At 49.8% G+C, this 22323-nt stretch overlaps 2 protein-coding genes across 10 annotated transcripts in view; one reads left to right on the top strand and one right to left on the bottom strand.

The window, feature by feature from the left end:
* Nucleotides 1-20587, bottom strand: part of ZFHX2 (zinc finger homeobox 2) — a 35488-nt gene extending 14901 nt beyond the window's left edge. Inside the window, exons 1-3 of one of the 4 annotated variants that reach the window (XM_050796397.1) lie at nucleotides 20387-20587; nucleotides 19877-19954; nucleotides 16275-16944 (exon numbers count right to left, since the gene is read on the bottom strand). The gene's annotated coding sequence lies outside the window, so the exon portion shown is untranslated. Of the gene's footprint in view, nucleotides 1-2252; nucleotides 3489-16274; nucleotides 17466-19876; nucleotides 19955-20386 lie in introns of those variants that run through there. The other 3 variants (XM_050796398.1, XM_050796399.1, XM_050796400.1) reach the window with 3 other exon arrangements.
* Nucleotides 1-22323, top strand: part of THTPA (thiamine triphosphatase) — a 47462-nt gene that overhangs the window by 22600 nt on the left and 2539 nt on the right. For all 6 annotated transcript variants that reach the window (XM_050796460.1, XM_050796458.1, XM_050796461.1 and 3 more), the window contains one exon: nucleotides 21408-21959. In XM_050796460.1, coding sequence (XP_050652417.1) covers nucleotides 21408-21959 — 552 coding nt within the window. The remainder of the gene's footprint in view (nucleotides 1-21407; nucleotides 21960-22323) is intronic.

Genomic DNA, 22323 nt, shown 5'->3' with positions numbered 1-22323 from the left:
TGACTAATTTTGTAGTTTTAGTAGAGACAGGGTTTCTCCATGTTGGTCAGGCTGGTCTCTAACTCCTGACCTCAAGTGATCCGCCTGCTTCGGCCTCTCAAAGTGCTGGGATTATAGGTGTGAGCCACCGCGCCCAGCCTAGAACTCTTTATCCCCTGAACCTGCTCCTCCCCATCTTTCCTATCTCAGAAGTTGGTACCAACATTTATCCAGTTGCTTAGGCTAAAAACCCAAAGTTTTATCTTGCCCTCACCCACTGGACATATCCAATTCAACAGCAACCTCTAAAACATGTCAGTCCCTCCATTTATCTCCTTCACTAACACCATCCTGGGGCCCGCTGAAATCCGGGCAGCACAGATGGCAGGCCATTATTATCTCTTTCCTGGACTAACACAACAGACACCACACTGGCCTCCCACTTCCACTACTGCCCGCTACAGTGTATTTTCTCTCCATCCAGCAGTCAGAATGGAGGCTTTAGTTCTTGCTCTATCTTTAGCACAGAAAACAATGCCTGCCACAGTCAGTGTCTTTTGAATGGCAGAATTCTAGGAAAGACCCTCAGATTTTCCATACCCTGACGAGGTAAATTCCCTAAGTCTTGCCAGAGATAGGGCATAATTGATTTCCCCTGGCATGCAGGCACTGTGCTTCTCTCCAATGCCTTCCAGATCCATCTCTGGTCACAGCATGTGGAACAGATGGGAGCTTCTCTGGTCAGCTGAAAGATAACAACTAGTCTGTTGCCTCCTCTTCCTCCCGAAAGAGGTAACAAATAATAAGTAATAGTAATAATATTACTAATAGTTATGAAGGTACTTATACCATGGTCCTGGCACTGTTAAATGCTTTATATTAATCATCTCATTTACTCTCACAGCAACCTTATTTTACAGATGGGGCATCCAAGAAACAGAGAGGTTAAGTGAGCTACTGAGGATCACACAGCTCCAAGATGGTGAAACTAGAAATGGACTGATGGGGCACTGAGTAAACCCCAAAGTTGTGGTCTAGACTTCTCCACCCAGCTAGACTGTCCCTTGGACACAATACAGGCAAAATGAGACTCCAAAGGACTAGAAATGAGGATTCCAGGCTGGGCGTGGTGGCTCACATCTGTAATCCCAGCACTTTGGGAGGCCGAGGCAGGCAGATCACCTGAGGTCAGGAGTTGGAGACCAGCCTGGCCAACATGGTGAAACCCTGTCTCTACTAAAAATACAAAAAAAAAGTTGGGTGTGGTGGCGCATGCCTGTAATCCCAGCTACTCAGGAGGCTGAGGCAGGAGAGCGGCTTGAAACTGGGAGGCAGAGGTTGTGGTGAGCCGGGACCACGCCATTGTACTTGAGCCTGGGCAACAAGAACGAAACTCCATCTCACCAAAAAAAAAAAAAAAAAAAAAGAAATGAGGATTCCTGGGCTCCCTCCAGCTGACAGAAGCGCCAAGGCTCCCTTTTTTTTTTTCCCCCCTTCTAAATCAGGAACCTCCCGCTCAAACTCACCAATTCCCATGCCTCTCCATCCTATACTTCCCCCAAGGTCCCAATTGGCTCATCTACATCCTCTCTAGCTCTTGTATTAGCAGATCTCTAGTGATTAAACTGGTAGTGCTTCAGGCCAGAGTGCTTCGCGTAAGGGGCGAGGGGCATGGCCTCTCTTTTCCTGGGCTACCTCTAATCCTCACCTCCAGAGTTTTTGATTTGGAATAGGTCCTCAGTCTAGCCCCAACCAACCTGAAGGCCCCATTCTTGCTTCCCTCCTCCTCCTGGGGGTCTAGCCAGGCGTGAAGTCAGAGCCATTAAGGAACGCTGAGTGGGGTGGGATTAGCATGCTAATGAAAATGCAAATCAGCACCTGGGAAAGGGGTGGAAGGGATGGGGAGGTCAGGGGAGTTGGAGAACCAAAAGGGAAGTGAAGGAATTGGACTGAGGGGAGCTGATTTCTAGATAACCAGAAAGCAGAAGCCCTCAAGTTGAGGGAGAAAGGTATTCCTCCTACAGAATCCATCATGGGGGAGAGAGGTAAGGGTGCTGGTTTGTGAGGGTCTGTTATTCCATTGCCACCCACAGGTGGGCCACACCGCCCTTCCACTACCCCACCTGGTGGGAATAACTGACTCTGGGCAAGAGGCCCTGTCCTGGGCCCTGCCGCCAAGAGCTGCACACAGATGGGTGCTCTCTCCCAGCCGGCCCAAGCGCTAGAGTTCACCCTCCCTACGCCTACCAGCTGCTTCCTGGCTCCTGACTCACCATGCTCGATCACAGCTCAGAGTAGGGCTAGGCAGACCTAAGCCCCAAATCCTGCAGTAACTCCCAGATCCTCTCTCAAAAGCATCTATTTCCTAGAAATGGAAAAAGACATAGCTGATTCCTAGCTAGAAACCAAAGGAGCTTAGCTTTTGGCTAGCTTGTAGGTGAGACTCTGATCGGCCGAGGGTAGGTTGGCAGCTATTTAAAATTGCAAATGTCTTCCCCACCTCCCAACCTAACCCTCCTCCTCTTTAGGAAAGAATTTCAATTGCAAATATATCTCTGCCTTAGTACATCCTCCCCCAACCCCAACTTCCCCTCCGCCTTCTTGGAGCTTCTCCCATCACCCACTATTTATTACAAACCTTTAGCTGCAGCAATTATTTTTTCACTTTTTTTCCCCTCATTGCATTTTTACTCCTCCATCTTTCCTTCCTTCCCTCTTTGAATTGCTACATCCTTTTCTTTGCCCTTTCTACCTTGAACTGGAGACAGCGCAGAAATGGACAGGCCTAAGAGTCATCCCCCTCCTGCCACCCCCAAGACCAAGATTCTTGCTCATTCTCAGACCCATCGCCATTCTTCCCTTTAGTTCCTGGCTTTCCTTAAGGGCATCCTCTATCCCTGCGGACACATCTCAGGTGTGGGTAAAGCGACAAGGCGACTGCTGAAAGGCCCTGATGTTGCTGCCTCTGAAGGAGGCAAGAGGAGGAAGAAGGAAGAGGGTGGATCTGGTGTAGGGTGGAGGTTGGGGATAGTCCAGGAAAGACCTGGGTAGAGGCAAGGGCTGGGGGCCTCTGTGAAGGAGAGGGGTTAGGGGAGACAGAGCAGGCAGTGGCGGCGGTGTGATTAGAGAGGAGATTGATGTGAAGGGGCGCCACAGACGGCAGAGAGAGTCAATAAAACGAGAGGATCACATTAGAGGCGACAGAGAGAGCTTTAAATTACAAGGCTGCTGCCACTGAGGGGGATGGGAGGAGGGAGGCCTGGAGCCATGGGAGGGTGGAGAGTTCTGAGGGTGTAGTCATCCCCTGAGATGAATCTTGCAGCTCCAAAATGTCCCTTAGTCTCCAGAGTTCCCTGCTGCCCCTTCATTCTACCCTCCTCCCCTAATGCACTATTTCCTCACAAGGCTGAAGAGGGGAGGAAGGTGAAGATGAAGAGAAAGGTGTGGGGAAATAGAAGACATTTTTTCCTTTTGGTATTGCCCTCTTCCTCCGTCGAGACCCAGGCCTCTATTTACTTCTCAGGATGAGAAAGGAAGGTTGGAAGTGCTACTTTCAAGGCTCAGTTTGGGAGTTAATGCCCTATAAACAAAAAAATATACACAGTCATAATTGCTGAGCTGCAAATATTCTTCCATGGGAGGTGGGAAGATACACATTAGGACCCAGAAAGCTACTGAGAGAGAAATGTGATGAGACAGAGATAAGAGGCTCAGATGTAAAGTTGCAGAAACACAGGTGGAAAGCTGAAAAGGCAGGCCCTGACCGAGCAAAATCGGGGAAACAGACTTAAGGATTGGAGAATTACAAGAGACAAAGGGCATGGGCAAAGGAAGGACCAAAAAACTGAAGTCTGAGAAAGGAGAGAATCTGCCCCTCACTGAAGAGGAGCCAAGTCGTGGATTCAGGCTGGCCAGCAGAACTGGAGGCAAAGCTGACCAGGGGTGCTTCCTCCCATCCTCCAGCAAGACCAGGACTCCAAGGCAGCCCCCTCCCACCTCTTGCTGACCAAGAGAGGAAAACAAACACTACTGCTCCCTAGTGGTTACAGAGGGAATGTCGCCAAGGAGCTGGCAGGACTAACGGGACCTGACTGGCTTTTTCCTTCCTAACTACCCTCCAAAAAACAAAACTCTCCTCCCTTTTCTCCAAACCCAACTCCATGGCAGAGGCTTTTGAAGTGAAGTCTATCAGGGCACCATCAAGTTTGCATACAATGATATTCACATCAGGGCCTTCCAAACAGTTGTTTTTCATTTTTTGAGACAGGATTTCGCTTGGTCTCCCAGGCTGGAGTGCAGTGTCACCATCTTGTCTCACTGCAGACTCTGCCTCCTGGGCTTAGGTGATCCTCCCACCTCAGCCTCCCTCCCAGTAGCTGAGACTACAGGCATGTGCCACTACGCCCAGCTAATTTTTGTATTTTTTGTGGAGACAAGGTTTCGCCATGTTGCCCAGGCTGGTCTTAGATTCCCGGGCTAAAACAATCTGCCCGCGTTGGCCTCCCAAACTGCTGGGATTACAGGCATGAGCCACCGAGCCCGGCCTTCCTAACAGTTTTGCTTTTCACTTTTCTAATTGTTTAATCTACCCACTTTCCCTTACTCAGAGTCAATTTTAGGGCCTTTTTTTTTTTTTTTTAATTCCTCTCTCTCAAATTATTGCCTAAGGCATTGCATTCTTCCATACTCACTGTCCTCGCCTTCCTCCCCTTTTTGTCTCAACCTGTTGATTACAAGAGGAGGAGACCATGGAGAGAAGGGGAAGAGAAACAGGAAGGATGAGATGTGTGTACCCCTAGTAAGGGGGATTGTTTGGTGTAAACAGCAAATAAACTATAACTAGATGAGCTCTATTTTTTAGGGCAATGGAAGAACATGGGCTTTGGATCCATGCACAGAGACCCAGGTTCAATCCTTGCTCCACCACTCACTAGCTGTGCAACTTTGAGAAGTTACTTATGGAGCCTTAGTCTCCTTATCTGGGAAAATGGGAATAATGATATTTTCCTTACTCAGTTGTGAAGATCAGATAGGTAATGTGTAAAGTGCATTTGTTGGGTGTTCAATGAGGGTAGTTCTTTTCCTTCTCTCTTGGCTGTCTCCCATCATAGAGTGGAGTACGGTGTTTGCACAGAGGCTAACAGCTTTCCTTTTGTTCACCCCTTTCTTTTTCTTTTTTCTCTTTTTTTTGAGACAGAGTCTCGCTCTGTCACCCAGGCTGGAGTGCAGTGGTGTGATCTCAGCTCACTGCAACCTCTGCCTCCCAGATTCAAGTGATTCTCCTTGCCTCTGCCTCCCAAATAGCTGGGATTACAGGTGCACGCCACCAGGCCCGGCTAGTTTTTGTATTTTAGTAGAGACGGGGTTTCACCATGTTGGCCAGGCTGGTCTCGAACTCCTGACCTCAGGTGATCCACCTGCCTTGGTCTCCCAAAGTGCTGGTATTACAGGTGTGAGCCACTGCGCCCGGCCTCTGTTCACCCCTTTCTGGACCAAGACTCATCCTCTAATCTCTGCCCTTTTCAATTGAGGGCAGAATCTTAGGTGGACAGGATTTTTTCTGTTGTTCGTTTTTTTGAGATGGAGTTTCGCTCTTGTTGTCCAGGCTGGAGTGCAATTGTGCGATCTTGGCTCACTGCAAACTCCACCCCCCGGGTTCAAGCGATTCTCCTGCCTCAGCCTCCCAAGTAGCTGAGACTATAGGTATGTGCCACCATGCCCAGCTAATTTTGTATTTTTAGTAGAGACAGAGTTTCTCCATGTTGGTCAGGCTGGTCTCAAACTCCCAACCTCAGGTGATCTGCCTGCCTCGGCCTCCCAAACTGCTGGGATTACAGGCATGAGCCACTGCACCTGGCCAGGATTTAAATCTAGTCTACTCAGCCATAGAGTTCACTTCTTACTTAGCCCTCTTGATTGCTGGGTCTAGAGATACCCATTATTCCAGAGCAAAGAGTAGAAATTTTGCCCAGGCTCACACTTGGACAGAAGCAGCTAATAACTAGATCAAAACTATTCTGGCCTTTCCCTGCATGTCTTCTTTTTTTCTTTATTCCAAAGATCCTTTCCAAGTCATCCCTGCATTTAAAATATCATTCTATCTCTAAATCTTACCTTCTCTATTTAAAAAGAAAACAAAACAGTACTTTGATTCTTCCCTTTTAATTCTACCTATCTCTCCTAGACCCCTCCCTTTCTATAGATATTTAAGGAGTGCTTACTTTGTGCAAATTAAGTTTTGTCCAAAAGAGAGAGAGAAAGAATGAGTATGGCAGGGAATAAGACAAGCAGGAAAAGGAGTGTTGTAGAAGGCAAAGAAAGATTGCCAAGGCAGAGAAGAGGAGGGAGGAAGAAGGGAAGGAGAGAAGGAGAGGTAAGGAAGTGAAGAGGAAGACGAAGCTAGGTCTTGATTTGCATATATTGAATCTTTTCCAGGCCTCCCAGCTCTGGCACCAGATTGGGATGATGGCCTGTCCCCAGTGAGAAGGAGGTGGCAAGGAGGCTGTGTCTTATACTTTGCAAGATGCTTAAGGTGGGCATGAGTAAATTGGGTGAGGTGTGAGGAGAAAAGGGTAGGCTCAGGAAGAAGATGTGGGTGGTAGGGAGCAGACAGGAGGAGAAGGGAAGCGGTAGACTGAAACCACACACATTCACATTTGCATGGATTTGCTGAGGTGTGCTGCAGAGTGTCTGCTACTGGTGGGGGTGGGTGTCCAGGAGAGGAGGCATCTCCCTTGATGACTTGGAAAGTGTTGGATGTGTTAGGACAGCAGTGTGGAGCTGCTCTGCTGCACAGATCTATGTGATTTTATAGTACACTGGAGACCTGCTGGACGTGGTTGTCATCTTCTACATACCCCAGGCTTAGACAACCACAAACCAGCTTGGAACCCTTCTTCTGTGTGAGCACTGAGTAGTGAAGGGACAGGGAGTTGTGCCCTTAAATTCACAATCAGGATCCTATCTGATCCTTGCATGGGGACCGCTGAAGAATTTGGTTTCCTAGAACTTGGAAGAAAAACATTTTTTTTTTTTTAGAGATGGTGTCTCTGTCACCAGGCTGGAGTGCAGTGGTGTGATCTTGGCTCACAGCAATCTCTGCCTCCCAGATTCAAGCAATTCCCCTGCCTCAGCCTCCCAAGTAGCTGGGATTACGGGCGTGTACCACCACGCCCAGCTAATTTTTTGTATTTTAGTAAAGACAAGGTTTCTTTTTTTTGAGACTGAGTCTCGCTCTGTCACCCAAGCCGGAATGCAGTGGCACGATCTTGGCTCACTGCAACCTCCGCCTCCTGGATTCAGATGATTCTCCTGCCTCAGCCTCCTGAGTAGCTGGGATTACAGGCACTCACCGCCATGCCCAGCTAATTTTTGTATTTTTAGTAGAGACGGGGTTTCACCATGTCAGCCAGGATGGTCTCGATCTACTGACCTCGTGATCCGCCCACCTTGGCCTCCCAAAGTGCTGGGATTACAGGCGTGAGCCACCGCACCCGGCTAGGGACAGGGTTTCACCATGTTGTCTAGGATGGTCTCTATCTCCTGACCACCTGACCTGCCCACCTTGGCCTGGGATTACAGGCGTGAGCCACCGCCCCGACTGGAAGGAAAACATTCTAAGTGACTGTGTATTTACATAAGTCTTATTTACATAAGTCTTTCTGGTTATTTTATTCTGTGAACCTGTGTGATGTAATGACTGCATTTAAATACTATTACAACAACAAAAACTAATTATAATAATAGTAAATAGCTAACATCTTTAAATGTTTGCCATGGGCCAGGCACTGTGCTAGGCCCTCGGCAAGTATCACATCACCTAATCCTCCAGTACAATCTGATGCAATAGATGCAGCTATTCATTCCTAGTTTACAAACATGGAGACTGACTTATATAGGTTAAGTAATTTTTAAGATCTCCTGCTTAAAAAGAAGTAGAGTTGAGATTGGAACTCAGGTAGCCTGACGTCAGCGCCTCTGCTCTTGGGTTAATTTGTAAGCTTCTGGCTGGTATGCATTTTGAATGAGGCCTTTTGAGTCTGATTGTATTACTCCTGTGTGTCACCTTGAGCATATGTGCTATCATGTTCCTCTTTAAGCTTGAAGGTGCTAGATGGCTGTCTTCCATTTGGTTTGTTTCTTAGTATAAGATGGGCCAGGCAGGGTGTGGTGGCTCACGCCTGTAATCCCAGCACTTTGGGAGGCTGAAGTGGGTGGATCACGAGGTCAGGGGTTCGAGACCAGCCTGATCAACATGGTGAAATTTCGTCTCTACTAAAAATATGAAAATTAGCCGGGCATGGTGGCATGCACCTGTAATCCCAGGTACTCAGGAGGCTAAGGCAGGAGAATGGCGTGAACCTGGGAAGCGGAGGTTGCAGTGAGCCGAGATTGCGCCACTGCACTCCAGCCTGGGTGGCAGAGCTAGACTCTGTCTCAAAAAAAAAAAAAAAAAAAAAAAAAAGGTGGGCCAGAACAGGACTGCTGCTTTGTGTAACTCCAGGGTGTGTCACTCACACTGCAGTCCATGCAGGGGCACTGGCCATGCCTTGTGTGAAGGAAGGGAAGGAGTGGGAGGGGGGAGTGGGAACAGGAGGGAGGGATAGATAATGGCAGGTAGTGTTATTTGAATGATATGTGTACCCATTTGTGACAACATCTCTTAAAGTTGAAGGTCTACACATGTGTATCCATATTAGCATATGAACTTCATCAGACAAGCAGTCTCCCTCCAATAGAGGGAGACCCTGTCTCAAAAAACAAAAAAACAACAACAGCCTTTAAAGTCAGAGAGACCTGGAATCAAATTCTAGTTCTGTTCCTTAATATGTAAATGACCTCAGGTAAATTGCTTAAAGTCTCAATTCAGTCTCTTCATATAGAGAATGAGGCAGGGTGGGCACACACCTATAATTCCAGCACTTTGAGAGGCTGAGGTGGGTGGATCACTTGAGGTCAGGAGTTTGAGACCAGCCTGGCCAACATGGTAAAACCCTGTCTCTACTAAAAATACAAAAAAATGAGCCGGCCGTGGTGGCACCCACCTGTAATCCCAGCTACTCAGGAGGCTGAGGCAGGAGGCTGAGGCAAACCTGTAGTCCCAGCTACTCGCTTGAACCTGGGAGGCAGAGGTTGCAGTGAGCTGAGATCGCACCACTGCACTCCAGCCTGGATGACAGAGTGAGACCCTGTCTAAAAACAAACAAAACAAAACAAAGCAAAAACAGAAAGAAAAAAAAGGGAATGGGGAACAGTACCTCATGGAGTTAAACGTCCATTGAGAGGATCATCATTGAGACTGGTACTTTGGGTGTAATCAATAAATGGAAATGATAAGTATTCATCCATATGCCTTATTTCCTGTGTTGGGGTATGTATATGTTTGTTGTTTTTTGATTGTATGTGGGGCAGCTAGTAACCTGACTGTAGCCCTGTCCCAGTACTTCTTTGGGGTTGGTGAAAGTACTTGTTCTCCCTGGCTGGATTTTCCCAGGCCCTCCATGTACATGTGTGTGGGCCTGTGCTTCCCATTCAGTAGCAGGGTGTCCTGTTCAGTGTGTTGCTGTGAGCCCGTCTGTGCTTGGCCCGGCTGGCGCGGGCGTGTTTCGGGTGGTGGTAATTACTGGGATGGCCCAACCCTAATGAGTGTGATCTCGTTACACTCTCACTGCCTCTAATGGAGCTAACCTCATTTCACAGCCATTAGAGATGGAGATGAGGCCCCGCCCACTGGCCCTGCCAGCTGCAGCTTTTGCAGTCCTGGCCACGTTCTTTCCCTCCGGCTCGCCATTTCTCCATTCCACTTTTCCTTCTCCCACCTTTTTTTCCTGCTCCTCCTACCACGTTTCCCTTTCCTGTCCCCCATTGTTCTTTTCCCTGGCCGTTTTTCTGCACCCCTCTCCTCTTTCGTTCTCTTTTCATGTCTCCCTTCCCTACTCCTCTCTTCGATTCCTGGGCTCCTCTTCTCTTCACTCATCACCCCCCCCTTTTTTCTCCCCTAGTCGATTTGTCCTCCACATTGCCATTTCTCCATTCTCTTTTCCTTCCCTCTCCCCCGCCCTTCACGGCTCCAGTCCCTCCCCTCCCCCACATTGCCCTGTCTGGCCAAAGGACGAATCTCAAGGGGAAACCAGCAAAGACAAACAAGGAGCAGTGACTTCATTATCATCGTTAATTTGCCACTTCAGTTCCTCCCATAAGGGTCAAAGCCAGCACGGCTTGAACTCAGGACTGACACATGCAGGCTGAGACCACGGCCTGGCTTTTCAGCCCTACTTCTTACACAACCACTCGTCCGCCCTGCTCAGCTGTCTTCATTTCCCTGCGGAGGGGTCAGGCTTCCTGTTTTCTCTCCAATTTCTTAGTCCTCACAGCCTACCGCACTCCTCCCTTTCTCATTTAAATTGTGGCCATCTCTCTGTGCTGTCTCCCATCTCCAAGTCATGGGTTTTTCACCTTTGACTCCTATCTCTGTCATACTCTCTCCCAACTTCTCCCTGCCTAATCTTTCCTGAACCTCTTTCCTATCCTTTCCTGGCCTTCTCTCTTCCTAATTTCAAGCACACTTCTTTCCTTAAAGCAGCAGGATTTATCTGTAGGTTTGTAGAAACCACTTAGCCTGAAGAAGCTGGAGATGAGAAGAAGAAGGGCATCTGTGGCCCAAGCAGACCAGTGATACAGAACACAGAGATGGCTGGGGGGAAATGCAGACAACTGTGTGGAGGCAAGAGGCCCACAAGTAAAGAGGAGCAGAAAAATCTAGACCCATGCCCATGGCCCATGAATAAAGAAGACAGACGCTTGAGACTAAGGGAAGGAAAGGGCATCACAAAACAAGGAATGAAAAATCTGAGGATGGAAATGGCGTTTACCCCATCAGGTCCTCGGGGAAACACAATCTAACACTTCTGGCCCACCCTCTGTCCTCCTTCACTGAGAAGCCAAATGACTGGTAATTGACTCTTGACCTCTAGCCCAAGCCCAGCCCCAAAGGGAGAGGTCCAGGGTAGTTAGCTATGACTGAAAAAGGCACTAGGGAAATGTGCATACATGAAGTTAAATTCCTGCCCACACCCATTCTGCCCCACTGACTTTGTACATCAACATGCTCCATAGGATCAGACTCTCCATGCATAAACCTCTCTGCAGAGGGGTCTTGCACACCCTGGAACGTTCATGTCTTTCTGATTGCACAGGCCTCTGTGCATGCGACATCCCAGTTGATGGCCCTGCTGGGAATTCCAAGGCCTGAACTTTAGCTTTGATGTAATCCTGTGTTCCTGCCAAACACAGAAAGAGGGCTCCTATTCTCTCATTAGACTTTGGGGGTAAAAAATGCTGAGGGGTGCTGAGCTGTCTCAGTAGAAATTATTAAAAGATATCTTCCTCCAGGTGTATGCAGCCCTCATGCCAGTGGTACAGCTTGGTGACAGGACTGTGGGTGGACCTCAGCCCTGTCACCCCTTAACAACTGCACATGGGGGCCCTGGTGTCTGGACTCGTTCCTACATGAGGAAGCCACTGAGAGCTCATGGGATTACCCTATGGGGCTGGAAGTTACTTCTAAATCTTTCACCCCTGCCTTGCCAGCCTGGGGAGGAGGGATGGGCAGGCAGTTCCCTGGGACTTTCCCCAGAGAGGCAAGGGGCTCTGGGAAAGTGGGTGGTGGGATGACTGAGCTTAGTGTGAGTAGCTCAAGAAGAAAGATGGAAAAATCAATGAAATGAGTTTCTAACGGTGAGGTAAAGGACCGCTGTGTCGACAGCCTGTCGCCTGCTGCAAAATATGAGCTGCCCAACTCCGTAGCGGCGGCTGACAGTGCAACAGCCACCACTGTCCTTCCTTCAGGCCCCCTGCCCACCAGCCCCTTCTCTAGCTGCCCTGGCCTTTTCTTATTATAGCCAGACTGTCCTCCAGCACTCCCAGCTCTCTCCCCTGTCTTCTTTCGTAGATTTCTCAACCCATTCAGGGGCTTTTTGGCCCTTCACCTCGTGATTCCTGGTTGGGTGCATCTTTGTTTTCTATAGCTTCTGTGTATTTAGACCTCTGCTTTCTGCAGATTTCGCTCTGAGAGTTGTGGTGAGCTCTACATCTCTTGCCTCCCCCTCTTCTAGATACCTCTGGAGTCTTTCAACAATGGAGAGTCAGACATCAAGGCCATCCGTCACAGGGTTCTTTGCATCAAGATCTGGGCAGCAGTAACTTCTCCCTCCTTTGGCCTTTTGGCCCACATGGCCAGTGCTGCCTTCCTTGTATTAATAATTATCTGGGTTGGGATAGGTGTTTAGAATGGGTCTGGTATTGATTTATGAACTCCTTATTTGCGGTCATTGTATATATATGGTTATGAACAATTCAGTTGTAGTTTCATGATTGGGAATCGGGTGGGGATGCTACTTTTAATTCACATTTGCCAACTCTCTCTTTGGAAACAACTCTCAACCTTTTCTGGAAACCGCCTCCTTTCTCTTCCCTCCTCTACATCTTCCTCTTGGGCTCCTAGGACTGTTCATTCAGGTTTTCCTCCAATTATCACTACAAAGACTCGGCATATCAGCCCTGAGAGTTCCCCTGGCTGCCTCCAAGTGTGACCCTAACCCAGTCTTTCCTGTCTGCCTCAGATCTCACTGTCACTGGTTAACTACCCTCTAGCCATTCCCTCGGGTTTCTGATTTCCCAGTTTGCCCGTTAATGTAGACTTAGATGGGGGGAGTGGGTGAAAATTAGGTGGGCAGCTCTTTCCCCCAGCCTCTCCCTACTAATTCAATGTTTGATCAACAGATATTTATTAAGCCTTTTCTGTGTGACAGACACTGTGCTAGGTGCTGGAAAACAACTGGAAACTAGACAGATGTAGCCACTCCTCAGATGGCCATGTGACTAACCCTGAGTCTCTCACCAGACCTAAGTCTCTCAGACTAGGGGACTCTGTCCCATTTTACCCTTCCTGTACAGCCAAATTCCACTGTGCCCTCTGGCATTTCACAACTCTTCCCTTTTCTCAATCCCTGAATAAGTTTACACTCTCACACAGCCCTGATCCCTTCCTCTGCATTCCAGCTTTAGTCTCCATTCCTAAACCCAAAGCCATTACACTTTCAACAACTCTCCCAGCTCACAAAGCCCTTCTCCTTTCACATTCTGTAACTACCATTTCTAGTCCTCCTCTTCTGTCTCTGCCTGACTTTTGATCCAACCATCCCGACCTCAATGCCCTATCTTAGGTTCCTTCCTCTTGCTACTGTCAGGCTCTAGTAAACCTTAGGCACTCACAAACAAGAGTTATTTGTGACAACTGTTGTTCTGAGCTAAGAAGAGCTCCAGGGAGACAAGGTCAAGCTACCAGAGTCAGAAATCCTACCAATTCGACCCAGGCCCTGGCCCCATAGGTGATACAGCACCCTGGCAAAGCAGCAAGTTATTCCTGTATGGGTCTCAAGGTAACACCAGCTGCCTCTGACATCATGGAGGGAGGAACCGTGTCAGGTTGCCAAGGCAATACCAATTTATGACATCAGAGGCTTGAGGTCTTTAGTTCTCAGGGGCTGGGAAGATTCAAGTTCCTCTCAGCTGAAGTTTATGGGAATTCTACTTTTTCATTTCTTTGCTTGTGTTCTGGCTTGGGAATGAAGTACAAAGGCCTTTGGTGGGGGTAGTGAGTGATTAGGCCAATGAAATGAATGCTCGTAAGGTTCTCTCTCTTCCCCATATATTTCTGCTTTCTCTCCCTCTCTTGGGCATTTATCTCTTCTGAGGCTTCGCCCAATGGTATTCCTGCTATTTCTGCTATGCTTTTTTTCCAACCTCCCCTGCCCCCCCGCAGTGCTCTCGCTTTCTTTGCATCAGTCACGCTGTGTCCTCCTCACACCAGAGGCATTTGTTTCCTTTGATACCTCATCCTCTCTTTTCCCCTACCAAGCTCTGTGCAGCTCTGATCTGCCTCAGCACTCCTTCGTTTGCCATCCATTTACCTTCTTTGTACCATACTCTTTTCCCATCTCATCTTGTTTGGCAATTCCTTCCTTCCCCCTCTTTACTATTGTATTAATTTAATAGTGCTTTTTCTGTTGACCTCCACTTTAGGAATATTCTATCATTTCTCTTCCTTTTACCTTCTGTATTGCTATCAACACGTTTTGTTTCATTCTTCCAATTTCTTAATTAATCACCTCTTCATTCCTCCCCTGCCCCCCAGTCCGCATAGATTTTCCTCTCTTCCTTTGCATATCCCTCACGTCATACATTTCTCTACCCCGTGTGTTTATTGCACTGACCACCCCTTCCTTTCTTTAATTCTGTTAACCTCTGAAATCGTCCATCTTCTGCCCATGTCTACCTGCTCCTTTTACCTTTCCAAGCTCCTGAGGTTTGGAAAAACAATGATGGGCTAAAAACCAAGGTAAACTCTCCAGATCCTTTATCCACCCTTACTGTTCTTCAGGCTGAATGAATCTGGCTCCTTACATACGATAGCTTTTATCACACTAATAAACATTGCCTCATAAAAAAAAATGGTGCTGGATCTAAATATGATACTAGCAGGGGCCTAGGAAGAAGATGAACTAAAAAGTGAAGAAAAAGCAACTGATATTTAGAATGAACTGAAGGATGGGGGGCAACCAGGCAGGGTGGAGCTTAGAGTCCTAGGGAATGTCCTCTTACAAAATCAAAGTTGACAGTTAACTGACATAATGGCACTGATTGATGAAGGGGTTATATGCCCCTGGAAGCCCATTAAATTATTTCTTGGCCTGTTTATGTGCCTTCACAAACCATACCCCACACCTCTCCCAGCCCCTTGCTTGCTGGTACATTCTGCTGCTGGGGTTAAAATGCTGGATAAGAGGAAAAGGGATAAAAGAAACTTAGGATGATCAAGAAGAAAAGGTAGGAAGAGGGCAGATTATGGGAACAAAGGTGGAAACTCATAAGAGAGCTGGTGGGAAACAGATGGAAAAAAGAGGTGAAGCAAAATGGGGAAATAAAAAAATATACAATGATAAAGTGGGGGAAGGGAGGAAAATTAAGTCAGCAGGGAAGAGGTTTTGTGGTGGGAAGCTCCTGGGAAGGCAGATGACACGCATGAGACCAGAAGGTGAGGTTCTGATGAGGGAGACAGGCACATGGCAAAGGGGACAGTCAACAATGCTAGGAAGTTCCAAAGCTTCCCTGGTGAAGGTGGAAGAGGAGGCTGTCCTGGCCATGCTGAAGGCACTAGAGGCTTTGGTGGAGACACATTTGCTCCATCATCCCACTCCTCCAGGCCCTGACTGTGACCACCACAATCATGACTGATAAGCAAATTCCAAAGTAGCTTGAAAAGGCCAGAGATATCCAGACAGACTCTGAAGGAGAGGGCATGGAGTTCTAGACCGACAGAACAGGCAGCCAACGCGTGACACATAGTGACAGAGACACACAAGGAGAGGATCACTGGGATGGGAAGGGTCACAAGTGAAGGCAGTGACATACAGACCCAGAGATGGATGGGATGGAAGAGACGAGATGAATGGCAAAACCAAAAGTCAGGGACACATGGACAGAGATCAGCGGGGCTACAGGCGCAGCGAGAAGCGTGGTCTTGTGCTTGAAAATGATAGGGCTGCTCAGAGGGGCAGACAAGAGCGGATGGGGGTGGTGGGATGGGCGTGCAGGACAGACACGCTTCACCTTGAATGGGCATGTGGCCTCCCCTCACCTACTCAACCCTTTCAAAAAAAGGAATGGAAAGCCCAACTTCAGCCAAAAACGAACGAAGATTGAGGGTATCCACGTCCCCTCCCACTCCACGCCCCAGCGCGCTAGCCCATCCATCAGCCCGCCGGCCGCTGTTCTCCCGTCCCACAGCCGGCGGGGGGCCGCCGAGACCCAGGCCCCTCCAGGCTGACAGCTCTGAGCCCTCACACTCACCGGGCCTCCCCTTCCCTCCGGGACCCCCGCTCCCTGCACAGCTCAGCGCGGTCCGTCTAGGCTTTCCATACCCTCCGTCTGTCCGGCGGGCCTCTGCCTTTCCCGTTCCCGTTTCTCCCTCCACCCCCGCATGTCTCTCTACCCCCGTCCCCGCGCACGCCCTCTTCCTCCCACACCCCTGTCTGCTTTCTCCCTGGGCTCTCGGTCTGTCTGTCCGTCCTTGTCCCCTCCCCCAGCCCCTTCTCGTCCCTCTCCGTCCCCTCCAGCGGCAGTCTCCGAGCGCCTCCTCTCCCGTCTCGAGCTTCCAAAGAGCAAGGAAGGGAAGAAGAGAGAGAGGGAGAGGAGAAAAAAACCAACCCAGCAGCATCGGAAATCGATGCACTTACACCTCAGCTGGAAGCAGGGACGGGAGTCGAACCGCGGCCGCCGAGCAGCGCGAGGCGGGGAGGGGAGGGGGCGGCTCTTGGAAGGGACTTCTCCGATGTGTTGATTCCTCTTTTTTCCCCTCCTCCTCCCTCCCTCCAGCGCTCGCTCCGGGGCGTCGGGGACGGAGATGGAAAAAATAAATAAATAAATTCACGGCGGTGAGGGAAGTGAAGGAAAATAATCAATGCTATTTGGCTGCGGCTGAAGTGTTTCCCCGGCTTCGTGAGGGGGTTTCCATTGATTCACCCTGGGCACTCGCTCGCTCCCTGCCTCCTCCTCCCTCCTCCTCCTCCTCCTCCTCCTCCTCCTCGCCCTCCTCCTCCTCCTCGCCCTCACTCCTCCGCCTCATTCACTGGCTGGAGTCGAGGCGTCCCACACAATGGAATAATCAATACCCAGGCGCCCGGGGCGGCCCCACTGAGCAGGTGCAGCGACCCGCCCGCCGCGGCGCATGCCGGGAGTTGTAGTCTGTTCGCGCCCGCCCGCCTCGCGGGACCCAGGGCCTGGGGGCAGGCCGGCCAGCCCACCAGGTCGCCTCCTCGACTCTGGCTCCAAGTTCAAGCCGGTGCTTGCAAAGAGGGCAGGCCCCTTTAAACTCTTTTCCGTCTCCTCTCTTCTTCATCCTGTGGTCTGCAGAAACCATACATGTGTTTTGTTGTTTTGTTTTAAATCAGCTACAGAACAAACCCTGAGCCGCCCAAGGCCTCCTTTTTTTCATTCCCTTCTTCCTGCCTTATTATTCCCCCCCTCTCCTATTGGGTACTAGAACCTTTTCTACCGCAGCAATTACTCTTTAGTCTCTGAGAGCTTCTGCCTCCTCCACGCGGTTACATAGTCCCCTGAGCTGGGTAGTGGGAGGTTCGGGCTCCTCCTCCTCATCTTCAGTTTATCAGCTCATTAAGTGTTCCTGCAATTTTTTTTTATTTTTTATTTTTTTGTTGTTGTTGAGATGGAGTCTCGCTCAGTCGCCCAGGTTGGAGTGCAGTGGCGTTATCTCGGCTCACTGCAACCTCCACCACTGGGTTCAAGCGATTCTCCTGCCTCAGCCTCCTAAGTAGCTGGGATTACAGGCAAGCACCACCACACCCAGCTAATTTTTGTATTTTTAGTAGAGACGGGGTTTCACCATGTTGGTCAGGCTGGTCTCCAACTCCTGACCTTGTGATCCGCCTGCCTCGGCCTCCCAAAGTGCTGGGATTACAGGTGTGAGCCACCGCTGCGTCCAGCCCATTTTTTGTTGTTGTTTTTTGAGACAGAGTCACTCTGTCGCCCAGGCTGCAGTGCAGTGGCATGATCCCAGCTCACTGCAACCTTCGCCTCCCAGGTTCAAGTGATTCTCCTGCCTCAGCCTCCCAAGTAGCTGGGATTATATAGGTGCCCGTCACCATGCCCTGCTAATTTTGTATTTTTAGTAGAGATGGGGGTTTCACCATCTTAGCCAGGCTGGTCTGGAACTCCTGACCTCAGGTGATCCACCAGCCTCAGCCTCCCAAAGTGCTGGGATTATAGGCGTGAGCCACCTCGCCCGGCCGCTCCCGTATTCTAATAACAATAATTTCTAAGATTTCTTGAATGCACAGGGACAGTTTCAAGCACTTTTACATATATTGTCTAGTCCTCTCAATCTCAATAGTATCAATATAATAGATACTATTATAGTCCCATTTTACAGTTGAGGAAACTAAGGCACAAATAAGTGAATTAACAGGCCCAAGGTCCAATGGCCAATAAGTAAGTGACAGCACCAGGATTCAAAAACCTCCATGGTCTGGGTCCAGAGCCCACACTAACTGCTATAGTTCTTCTCTTAAACAACACAACAAAACCCTGAAGTTCACATGACAAAAAAGAGAAAGAAATGAACATTTTGAGTTTATACTATGTAACAGTTTATGACTGAATCCTCATAGGTAACTGTGGGGCAGACCACATTTTCTCAACGAAAAAGCAGAGGCTGGCTGGGTGTGGTGGCTCACGCCTGTAATCCCAGCACTTTGGGAGGCCAAGGCGGGTGGATCACCTGAGGTCAGGAGTTCAAGACCAGCCTGACCAACATGGATAAACCCTGTCTCTACTAAAAATACAAAATTATCTGGGTGTGGTGGCATGCACCTGTAATCCCAGCTATTTGGAAGGCTGACATAGAATAATTCCTTGAACCCGAGAGGCAGAGGTTGCGGTGAACCAAGATCACACCATTGCACTCCAGCCTGGGCAACAAGAGTGAAACTCCATCTCAAAAACAAAAACAAACAAATAAAAAACAAAAATCAGGCAGGTGTGGTGGCATGTGCCTGTAGTCCCAACTACTCAGGAGGCTGAGGCAGGAGAATCACTTGAACCTGGGAGGCAGAGGTTGCAGTGAGCTGAGATGCCAGAGTGAGACTCAGTCTCAAAAAAAAAAAAAGAAAAAGCAGATGCTTAGGGAAGTAGAGTAGCTTGCCGATGGCCAAACATCTAGAAAGTGAAGCTGGGAGTCAACCCCAGGTCTGGCTCCGGAAACTGATCTTTCTGTTCAAATAAGCTGCAGCTTTTACCCCACTGGATTGGACCTTATAACACAAGGAAAAATTAGGTCTTCATCCCAGGTTAGCAAAACTGGAAAGCAAAAGATGGATGAAAAGCAGGCCCTAGGAGCTGGGGTTGCTTCCCTCCCTAACCAATGGTGCTTAACATGGAGTGGGGCCAGGGGTTCACCCAAGCTATCCCAAGTTCAAGATGCCATTTGTTTATTTATTTTTACACAGGGTCTTGCTCTGTTGCCGAGTACAGGCAGTAGCAGGATCATAGCTCACTGCCCTTGACCTCCTGGGCTCAAGCTATCCCCCTGCTTCAACCTCCTGAGCAGCTGGGACCACAGGCATGCGCTACCACACACAGCTAACTAAAAAAAAAATTTTTTTTTTTTTTTTTTAGAAACAGGGTCTTGCTATGTTGCCCAGGCTGGTCTCAAACTCCTGGCCTCAAGTGATCCTCCTGCCTCGACCTCCCAAAGCGGTAGGATTACAGGTGTGAGCCAACGCACTTGGCCAAAATGCCATGTCTTTAAACCAGTGTCCTTCTCCTTATAATACCTCTCACTGGTCATGTGTTTCCAAAAACATACTGGGGAGAGGGCAGGTGTTGAGAACATGGCACTTCTCACCCATCATAGGAAGGAGTCCAGGAGTTAAGAGCCACAGTTCCTCAGGGAGCTTCCTCACACGGAAGGTCAGACATATAATTAGAGTCTCCAGATAACCATAATCCTCAGAGGGAGTAAGAAGGAATCATTTCTATTAATATTTTGTCTCCCAAAGCATTCAAAGGGTCAACCCCATGTTTTCCTGAATTTTATTTTTTGGGGGAGAGATGGAGTCTCATTCTGTCGCCCAGGCTGGAGTGCAGTGGCGCCATCTCAGCTCACTGCAACCTCTGCCTCCCTGGTTCAAGCAATTCTCATGCCTCAGCCTCTGGAGTAGCTGGGAACACAGGCATGCGCCACCATGCCTGGCTCATTTTTGCATTTCTAGTAGAGACGGGGGTTTCTCCATGTTGGCCAGGCTGGTCTCGAAGTCCTTACCTCAGGTGATTCACCGGCCTCGGCTTCCCAAAGTGCTGGGATTGCAGGTGTGAGCAACTGCACCGGCCTTTCTGTATTCTAAATGAACATAAGTAGTTCCACACCTGACAAAAACTGCTTAGGGACCTCTGGAAACTGACACAAACTCCTCAGTCTAGCACTCAAGGCTTTTTCTTCAACTGCATTTCTAGGCTCGTCTTCTACTTACATACCACCCAGGTGCTCTCCAGTTTCTGGGCCTTTGCTTAGGCTAATCCTGCCTCCATCCAGGTCTCCAACTGTTGAAATTCCATCATATCTTTAGTTCCTGGCCAAATATCACTTTATTCTCTGACAGAAAGTTTCTCACCCACTCCTACCCTGAACGTTCATGCCAGGAGGTATTAGATCTCCTCTAAAACTCCAGAGTAGCTAAACTGGACTTTATTACGCGCTGCCCCCTGCTCCCTTCCCTCCCCCAATCCCCCGCCACCCGCCACCCGCCACCATTGCCACTGGCCTGCACTTAACTGGCTGCTATAGCAGATATCTGCTGGACAGTGTGAATGGCTTGTATTCCAGGCCCATCTGCCTGCGTTGGGGGTGGGGCGGGTGGGTGTTGGAGATGGGACTGGGGCTTGAGCCCCTTGCACTCAACTCTCCCCGCCGCCCTGTAGCCCCAGTTCAGCTTTAGGCAGAGTACCGCAAGCACCAATTGCAGCTTTCCTGTCACCATAGCGACGGACGGGGCGAGAGGGCAAAGTCTCCCTTTGGAACTACATCTCCCATCATGCATCCGCGCATCACGGTGCCTGGCTCAGCCTCTGGTCTGAGACCTGTACCAACCCCCGGGAGCCGTGCGGGGCAGACAATGAGGAGCAGAGCGCCAGGGGGCGGCCTCGCTCCCCTGGCCACCGCGGAGGTCGCGGCCTCCCATTACATAGCGTGTCTCTCGAGCCCTGGCCTGCTCTCGGCACCGCCACAACGGACCTAATATGGCCGCTGGTGCCGGGACCTGCCGGGCCCGCGGAGGGTCGGGACGAGGTCCGGGATCAGGAACTGCTCCCGGCATTCCTCGCGGGTGTATGGCGTGGGCTCCCTTCCCCTTCTCTGGGTCCCGCGAGGAGACTCTCGGGCTTTGAGGTGAGACCTGAGGTTCCGCTGGCCAGTAGTGTAGCAGGAAAGGGCAGGTCATCCCGGGTCGTGAGCCACTAGCCTCCTGGGGTGGGAGGGTGTAGAGAGGGGGGCGTTGAAAGGATACCCGCTACCCAGCCTGCTTTCTAGGGGGCTCTTTGGATTGAGGACATCAGCAGCAGTGGAAGGGATTTTACTGGAGACCTGTCACTGTCAGAACGTTAAAATACGACCGACGGGGCCTTAATGTCACCGAGGTAGAGAGAAAAGGGCAGTAGCCCTAGAGACTATTGCGACACACTGTGCCCCTCATAAGTTCTTCCAGGGAGGGGGTCTGTACTGAGTTGACGCCCCAGGAGCTGAGCATGAGGCTTTGCATCCTTGGGAACTCAGCAAACGTTTGTTCAACCAATTGCAGGTAGCATGGCCCAGGGCTTGATAGAGGTGGAGCGAAAGTTCCTTCCAGGGCCTGGCACAGAGGAGCGGCTGCAGGAGTTGGGGGGCACCCTGGAGCACCGGGTCACCTTCCGAGACACCTACTATGACACCCCTGAGCTGAGCCTTATGCAGGCTGACCACTGGCTGCGACGACGAGAGGGTAGTGGATGGGAGCTCAAATGTCCTGGAGCAGCAGGTGTCTTAGGACACCACACGGAGTATAAGGAACTCACAGCGGAACCTACAATTGTGGCCCAGCTCTGTAAGGTGCTGGGGGCTGACGGCCTGGGGGCTGGAGATGTGGCTGCTGTCCTGGGCCCATTGGGGCTGCAGGAAGTAGCTAGTTTTGTGACTAAGCGGAGTGCCTGGAAACTGGTACTCTTGGGAACTGATGAAGAGGAGCCACAGCTCAGGGTGGACTTGGATACAGCCGACTTTGGCTATGCTGTGGGTGAGGTAGAGGCCCTGGTGCATGAGGAGGCTGAAGTACCAGCTGCCCTAGAGAAGATCCACAGGCTCAGCAGCATGCTTGGTGAGAGAGACAGGCCCTTTTGTGCTTTTCCTGCTCCCCACTTCTCTCTTTTGGAGGCACCCACTGGACCATGTAGTGGGGGAGGGCCTCTGGATTAAAAAAATTTTTTTTTAAAATAGAGATGAGGTTTTGTCATATTGCCCAGGCTGGCCTGGAACTCCTTAAGCAATTTGCCTGCCTCAGCCTTCCAAAGTGCTGAGATTACAGGTGTGAGCCTCTGCGCCTGGCCTGGATTATTTTTGTAATGGGAATTGTTTTAGCAATTTTCTAAGTTTGCTTACAGTTCTGTGAAATCTCATTTTCTCTTTAACAGTAGCTAATTTGGATTTAGTCCTTCCATGTGTCTAATCCCAGCCAACCTGTC

This window comes from Macaca thibetana, chromosome 7, assembly GCF_024542745.1.
Source record: "Macaca thibetana thibetana isolate TM-01 chromosome 7, ASM2454274v1, whole genome shotgun sequence".
NCBI lineage: Eukaryota > Metazoa > Chordata > Mammalia > Primates > Cercopithecidae > Macaca > Macaca thibetana.
Note: the sequence above shows the minus strand (reverse complement) of the source record. Positions and strands in the feature narration are given on the sequence as shown.